This window comes from Schistocerca americana, chromosome 3 (assembly GCF_021461395.2).
Source record: "Schistocerca americana isolate TAMUIC-IGC-003095 chromosome 3, iqSchAmer2.1, whole genome shotgun sequence".
NCBI classification, from domain to species: domain Eukaryota; kingdom Metazoa; phylum Arthropoda; class Insecta; order Orthoptera; family Acrididae; genus Schistocerca; species Schistocerca americana.
Window position 1 is genome coordinate 53,239,548 of NC_060121.1, and position 8,328 is coordinate 53,247,875.

The following is an 8,328-nucleotide window of genomic DNA, read 5'->3' on the forward strand; positions in this document are numbered from 1 at the left end:
ACTCAAAACTGAAACAATGAAAAATTTCTAGAATTCCAAAATGTTCCCAGTTTTTTCCCCAGTGAAGCAGGCAAAAAGGAATACAAACGTCTCAAAAATGAGATCGACAGGAAGTGCAAAATGGGTAAGCAGGGATGGCTAGAGGACAAATGTAAGGATGTAGAGGCTTATCTTGCTAGGGGGAAGATAGGTACTGCCTACAGGAAAATTGAAGAGACCTTTGGAGAAAAGAGAACCACTTGCATGAATATCAAGAGCTCAGATGGAAACCCAGTTCTAAGCAAAGAAGGGAAAGCAGAGAGGTGGAAGAAGTATATAGAGGGTCTATACAGGGGCAATGTTCTTGAGGACAATATTATGGAAATGGAAGAGGATATAGATGAAGATGAAATGGGAGATATGATACTGCGTGAAGAGTTTGACAGAGCACTGAACGACCTGAGATGAAACAAGGCCTCGGGAGTAGACAACATTCCATTAGAACTACTGACAGCCTTGGGAAAGCCAGTCCTGATAAAACTCTACCATCTGGTGAGCAAGATGTATGAGACAGGAGAAATACCCTCAGACTTCAAAAAGAATATAATAATTCCAATCCCAAAGAAAGCAGTGTTGACAGATGTGAAAATTACCATACTATCAGTTTAATAAGTCACAGCTGTAAAATATTAACGTTAATTGCCTACAGATGAATGAAAAAACCGGTAGAAGCCGACCTCGGGGAAGATCAATTTGGATTCCGTAGAAATGTTGGAACACGTGACGCAATACTGACCCTACGGCTTATCTTAGGAGAAAGATTAAGGAGAGGCAAACCTACATTTCCAGCATTTGTAGACTTAGAGAAAGCTTTTGACAATGTTGACTGGAATACTCTCTTTCCAATTCTGAAGGTGGCAGGGGTAAAATACAGGGAGCAAAATACTATTTACAACTTGTACAGAAAGCAGATGGCAGGGAGTGAGACGAGGTTGTAGCCTCCCCCCAATGCTATTCAATCTGTATATTGAGCAAGCAGTAAAGAAAACGAGAGAAAAGTTCAGAGTAGGTTTTAAAATCCATGAAGAAGAAATAAAAACTGCAGTTCACCGATGACATTGTAATTCTGTCAGAGACAGCAAAGGACTTGGAAGAACAATTGAACAGAATGGACAGTGTGTTGAAAGGAGGGTATAAGATGAAAATCAACCAAAGCAAAATGAGGATGATGGAATGTAGTCAAATTAAGTCGGGTGATGCTAAAGGAATTAGATTAGGAAATGAGACACAAAGTAGTAAAGGAGTTTTGCGATTTGGGGAGCAAAATAACTGATGATGGTCGAAGTAGAGAGGATATAAAATGTAGACTGACAATGGCAAGGAAAGCGTTTCTGAAGAAGAGAAATTTGTTAACATCGAGTATTGAATTAAGAGTGAGGTTGTCGTTTCTGAAAGTATCTGTATGGAGTGTAGTCATGTATGGAAGTGAAACATGGACGGTAAGTAATTTAGACAAGAAGAGAATAGAAGCTTTCAAAATGTGGTGCTACAGAATAATGCTGAAGATTAGATGGGTAGATTACATAACTAATGAGGAGGTATTGAATGGAATTGGGGAGAAGAGGTGTTTGTGGCACAACTTGACTAGAAGAAGGGATCAGTTGGTAGGACATGTTCTGAGGTATCAAGGGATCACCAATTTAGTACTGGAGGGCAGCATGGAGGGTAAAAATCGTAGAGGGAGACCAAGAGATGAATACGCTAAGCAGATTCAGAAGGATGTAGGCTGCAGTAGGTACTGGGAGATAATGAAGCTTGCACATGTTGGAGTAGCATGGAGAGCTGCATCAAACCAGTCTCAAGACTGAAGACCACAACAACAACAACAACAACAACAACAACAACAATCAGGCATTTTAACATGGTACTGAAGACTTAAGCTTTAACTTCCAAAGCATTAACAGCTGTCAAATAGTTAAGAAGTCATTACAAAACACAAATACTATGCATATGGAGTACTTACCACATTTTCACACCAAAATATATATATTTATGGGAGTATTGTGAGGGAAAAAAGTTTTATATTTGACATTTAAATCCCTAGGTAGTACCAAATTGAAAAAATGGAGAAAAAGAATGAAAAAATTGCATACTCATCAAAAAAATGGAAAAGTAATGAAAAGAATGCATAACCATTGTAGAAGCTTACAGAAATGTATTTACAGCATATTAAATGTAAACTGTTAATCCAAAAAAATTATAATTTTGCTGATTGTGCATGTGTGCCTACCTGAAAGTATGGGCTACAAGCAGAGAGAACTACTCTGTGAGCCTGGAGATGCTTGCCCTCAGCAGCTAGTGTTACATCCACCAGAGATTCCGTGCGTAGTAGATGCATGAAAACTGAGATGAAATTTGGCTGGTGATTATTCCAGCGAAGGCAAAACTGTTCCTCAGCCATTGCCACTCTGACCTAGGAGGGGGGGGAGAAAAAAGTTTTTATTTTCGTAACTTTCAGACACACAAATAATGGTAACCCAATTATTCTACTTGAAGAAGTAAAAGACAAAACAAAAAATAATTTATATTTGATAAAAGATACGTAAGAGACAAGGAAGAGAGAATGAACATGGAAACTGGCTCCAATTTTCCATTTGTTTCTCAAAATGAAAAACGTAAAGATGGCACACACCAGAAGCCATAACACATTTAAACCCTCAACTGTGCTCTACCAGCTGGGCTCAGGATACACTGCACAGGTGGCAACATTCAGATGGCTCTACAACATGTATTTGGAGTTTTATATTAGCCACAAGTGTCACATTACCTAGTGTAAGCACTATCCGACATTTGTGGATGGCTTTTCTGTTCTATGAAACAATTATTGCATCAGGTAGTATACACATTGGTGAGAGTCAGGAGAATGTATGTCATACATCACACATGTCTCTGTATGGTTAAGGCATTGGAAGAATATTAAATGAAAATGCTAATAATTGGTCTAGTAGTGGACAAAACAGTGGAGATGAGGATCTTAATGAAGGTGATACAGAGACGTCATGAGGGTAAGGTGACCCTGAAGTGCTGGCTGCTGACTGTGGTTCCATGACAACATGGTCCGTTAACTATAGTGCAGGCAGGACTAAATTTGTATTTACAGGGACAATGTATAGAAAAGTTGTTTTGCTTGTTTTCTGAATCCACGTGATACTTTCACTTTAATGATAGGTTGTTAACAATGATAAGTTCTCAGATGAACAAGTATGCTGAACAATTTGTAAGTTCCCACAAGTACAGACTGAAACGATTGTGTGTGCATCAATCTGTACCAACAAACAGAGAAAAATTGTATTCCTTGTTCGAAGTCAAAGTTCAGAAACTCTTATTTGAAATTTAATATTTAAGCAAAGAAACTCTTGAAACACCACTTTTCTGGAAAGTAATGCAAGAAAGTAGATTTAGTCTTCTGCTGAAATATATTCATTTTAATGACTACAGTTTCTGCTCGAAAGATTATAGTGTTCCAGCTAAATTATAAAAATTAAATACTTGTGGCTGACCCTCTGCAGAAAAAACTTTCATGCAGTGTACACTCCCGAATGAGAAATCCGGTGAGAAATCGTGAATGGTGTTCCCAAGGCTCAGTATTAGCTCTGCTTTTGTTCATCATACAGGTAAACAATTTTCTATCTAATCTACAACAAGCAGAATTACTTCTTTTTGTTGACAACATTAGTTTTGTCATCATTCCGAGCATATACACAGGAACAGAAGATATGATAAGCAATATTTTGGCTTTCTGGAAATGGTCTCACTATTTCAAAGAGACACTACATACTCAGTTCAATACACTCAGAGGTACTATAGCAATGGTAAGTATAATACTAGGTGAGAGAGAACAATTAGGGTGGAAAGGATCATTATTTTTAGGTGTCAATGTTGACGAGAATTTAAACTGGAAAAAATACATTTTTGAATCCCTTATACAACATAGTTCAGCCACACTTGCACTTTGAATCATTAGAATCTTTGGGGTGAAACAGATCTGTAATCTGCGATATTTTGCATATTTTTCAATCAATGACGCCTTACATAATAATGTTCTGGGTTAATTCAACTTTAAGAAAGAAAGTGTTCATTGTCCAAAAATGTGCTGAAAGACTAATAAGCAGTGCTCACAACCAATCATCTTATAGGCATGAATTTGGAGAGTTTAGCATTTTGACTATTGCTTCACATTATATTTACTCCCTTGCTGCTTCACAGCATATTTACTCTCTCATGAAGTTTGTTGTACATAGTCCACAGAAGTTCAAAAGGATTAATAATGTACATTATTACAATAGCAGAAGAAAAAGTGACATTCATTACTCAACAATATGGTTGTTTTCAGCATGGCGGGGACCGGAAGGGACGGGCGGGCAGCGAGGCGGCAACCGCAGAGGGCGGGCGGGCAGCGAGGCGGCAACCGCAGAGGGCGGGCAGGCAGCGAGTCGGCAACCGGAGAGGGCGGGCAGGCAGCGAGTCGGCAACCGGAGAGGGCGGGCAGGCAGCGAGTCGGCAACCGGAGAGGGCGGGCAGGCAGCGAGTCGGCAACCGGAGAGGGCGGGCAGGCAGCGAGTCGGCAACCGGAGAGGGCGGGCAGGCAGCGAGTCGGCAACGGGACGGGGCGGGCAGGCAGCGAGTCGTCAACCGGACGGGGCGGGCAGGCAGCGAGTCGTCAACCGGACGGGGCGGGCAGGCAGCGAGTCGGCAACCGGACGGGGCGGGCAGGCAGCGAGTCGGGAACCGGAGAGGGCGGGCAGGCAGCGAGTCGGGAACCGGAGAGGGCGGGCAGGCAGCGAGTCGGGAACCGGAGAGGGCGGGCAGGCAGCGAGTCGGGAACCGGAGAGGGCGGGCAGGCAGCGAGTCGGGAACCGGAGAGGGCGGGCAGGCAGCGAGTCGGGAACCGGAGAGGGCGGGCAGGCAGCGAGTCGGGAACCGGAGAGGGCGGGCAGGCAGCGAGTCGGGAACCGGAGAGGACGGGCAGGCAGCGAGGCGGGAACCGGAGAGGACGGGCAGGCAGCGAGGCGGGAACCGGAGAGGACGGGCAGGCAGCGAGGCGGGAACCGGAGAGGACGGGCAGGCAGCGAGGCGGGAACCAGAGAGGACGGGCAGGCAGCGAGGCGGGAACCGGAGAGGACGGGCAGGCAGCGAGGCGGGAACCGGAGAGGACGGGCAGGCAGCGAGGCGGGAACCGGAGAGGACGGGCAGGCAGCGAGGCGGGAACCGGAGAGGACGGGCAGGCAGCGAGGCGGGAACCGGAGAGGACGGGCAGGCAGCGAGGCGGGAACCGGAGAGGACGGGCAGGCAGCGAGGCGGGAACCGGAGAGGACGGGCAGGCAGCGAGGCGGGAACCGGAGAGGACGGGCAGGCAGCGAGGCGGGAACCGGAGAGGACGGGCAGGCAGCGAGGCGGGAACCGGAGAGGACGGGCAGGCAGCGAGGCGGGAACCGGAGAGGACGGGCAGGCAGCGAGGCGGGAACCGGAGAGGACGGGCAGGCAGCGAGGCGGGAACCGGAGAGGACGGGCAGGCAGCGAGGCGGGAACCGGAGAGGACGGGCAGGCAGCGAGGCGGGAACCGGAGAGGACGGGCAGGCAGCGAGGCGGGAACCGGAGAGGACGGGCAGGCAGCGAGGCGGGAACCGGAGAGGACGGGCAGGCAGCGAGGCGGGAACCGGAGAGGACGGGCAGGCAGCGAGGCGGGAACCGGAGAGGACGGGCAGGCAGCGAGGCGGGAACCGGAGAGGACGGGCAGGCAGCGAGGCGGGAACCGGAGAGGACGGGCAGGCAGCGAGGCGGGAACCGGAGAGGACGGGCAGGCAGCGAGGCGGGAACCGGAGAGGACGGGCAGGCAGCGAGGCGGGAACCGGAGAGGACGGGCCTAGCAGCGAGGCGGGAACCGGAGAGGACGGGCCTAGCAGCGAGGCGGGAACCGGAGAGGACGGGCAGGCAGCGAGGCGGGAACCGGAGAGGACGGGCAGGCAGCGAGGCGGGAACCGGAGAGGACGGGCAGGCAGCGAGGCGGGAACCGGAGAGGACGGGCAGGCAGCGAGGCGGGAACCGGAGAGGACGGGCAGGCAGCGAGGCGGGAACCGGAGAGGACGGGCAGGCAGCGAGGCGGGAACCGGAGAGGACGGGCAGGCAGCGAGGCGGGAACCGGAGAGGACGGGCAGGCAGCGAGGCGGGAACCGGAGAGGACGGGCAGGCAGCGAGGCGGGAACCGGAGAGGACGGGCAGGCAGCGAGGCGGGAACCGGAGAGGACGGGCAGGCAGCGAGGCGGGAACCGGAGAGGACGGGCAGGCAGCGAGGCGGGAACCGGAGAGGACGGGCAGGCAGCGAGGCGGGAACCGGAGAGGACGGGCAGGCAGCGAGGCGGGAACCGGAGAGGACAGGCAGGCAACAAGGTGGGAACCGGAAAGGATGGGGGGGCAGCGAGGTGGGAACCAGAAAGGATGGGGGGGCAGCGAGGTGGGAACCGTAAAGGACAGGCGGGCAGTGAGGAGGGAACTTTCCTCGTTCTTGACCCAGTGCCTCTGTTGCCTGCAGCCAATAGCAAGCGTCATGTGGCAGGCAAATTCTCCGGCTGTGTCTGGGTGTTTTGTGTTTGATGGTTGAGTGGGATGTCGCCGCGGGGCGAAGAAGGTGGCGAAAGACTTCCCAGGCGGCCAAAGCATAAGGCGTCCCCAGTTTGTCTGACAAACAGGTTCCAGGTGCTGTCTGTGGCTGACAATGTCAATGAGCCAGGTGCTGTCGCGTATCCTGTTTCAGAGGACACCACTCAGCCTTCAAGATCCACGCATTCACAGACGGTGGGATTATTGGTAGTGGGAGATCAAAGATTAGGCGTGTTACGGGGCCCCTTAGGGACTTAGCTGGCAAGTTGTTGCTGTTGTGGTGGTGGTCAGTCCTGAGACTGGTTTGATGCAGCTCTCCATGCTACTCTATCCTGTGCAAGCTTCTTCATCTCCCAGTACTTACTGCAACCTACATCCTTCTGAATCTGCTTATTGTATTCATCTCTTGGTCTCCCTCTACGATTTTTACCCTCCATGCTGCCCTCCAATGCTAAATTTGTGATTCCTTGATGCCTCAAAACATGTCCTACCAACCGATCCCTTCTTCTAGTCAAGTTGTGCCACAAACTTCTCTTCTCCCCAATCCTATTCAATACTTCCTCATTAGTTACGTGATCTATCCACCTTTATTCAGCATTCTTCTGTAGCACCACATTTCGAAAGCTTCTATTCTCTTCTTGTCCAAACTAGTTATCGTCCATGTTTCACTTCCATACATGGCTACACTCCATACAAATACATTCAGAAACGACTTCCTGACACTTAAATCTATACTCGATGTTAACAAATTTTTCTTCTTCAGAAACGATTTCCTTGCCATTACCAGTATACATTTTATATCCTCTCTACTTTGACCATCATCAGTTATTTTGGTCTCCAAACAGCAAAACTCCTTTACTACTTTAAGTGTCTCATTTCCTAATCTAATTCCCTCAGCATCATCCAGTTTAATTTGATTACATTCCATTATTCTCGTTTTGCTTTTGTTGATGTTCATCTTATATCCTCCTTTCAAGACACTGTTTATTCCGTTCAACAGCTCTTCCAAGTCCTTTGCTGTCACTGACAGAATTACAATGTCATCGACGAACCTCAAAGTTTTTACTTCTTCTCCATGAATTTTAATACCTACTCCGAATTTTTCTTTTGTTTCCTTCACTGCTTGCTCAATATACAGATTGAATAACATCGAGGAGAGACTACAGCCCTGTCTCACTCCCTTCCCAACCACTGCTTCCCTTTCATGTCCCTCGACTCTTATAACTGCCATCTGGTTTCTGTACAAATTGTAAATGGCCTTTCGCTCCTTGTATTTTACCCCTGCCACCTCCAGAGGTTGAAAGAGAGTATTCTAGTTAACATTGTCAAAAGCTTTCTCTAAGTCTACAAATGCTAGAAACGTAGATTTGCCTTTTCTTAATCTTTCTTCTAAGTTAAGTCGTAAGGTTAGTATTGCCTCACATGTTCCAACATTGCTACGGAATCCAAACTGATCTTCCCTGAGGTCCGCCTCTACCAGTTTTTTAAATTCGTCTGTAAAGAATTCGCGTTAGTACTTTGCAGCTGTGACTTATTAAACTGATAGTTCGGTAATTTTCACATCAGTCAACACCTGCTTTCTTTGGGATTGGAATTATTATATTCTTCCTGAAGTCTGAGGGTATTTCGCCTGTCTCATACATCTTGCTCACCAGATGGTAGAGTTTTGTCATGACTGCCTCTCCCAAGGCC

General features: G+C 48.2%; 2 protein-coding genes across 2 annotated transcripts in view; both read right to left on the reverse strand.

Annotated features, from left to right (window-relative positions):
* Positions 1–2,440, reverse strand: part of LOC124605866 (longitudinals lacking protein-like) — a 94,234-nt gene extending 91,794 nt beyond the window's left edge. Inside the window, exon 1 of the mRNA XM_047137813.1 lies at positions 2,270–2,440. Within this exon, the coding sequence (XP_046993769.1) occupies positions 2,270–2,440 (171 nt within the window). The remainder of the gene's footprint in view (positions 1–2,269) is intronic.
* Positions 2,441–4,368: 1,928 nt separating this feature from the next.
* LOC124605867 (proline-rich protein 36-like) lies at positions 4,369–6,585 on the reverse strand. The gene has a single exon (XM_047137814.1). It carries the CDS (start codon positions 6,583–6,585, stop codon positions 4,369–4,371), a length of 2,217 nt encoding a protein of 738 aa, XP_046993770.1.
* Positions 6,586–8,328: the final 1,743 nt, after the last annotated feature.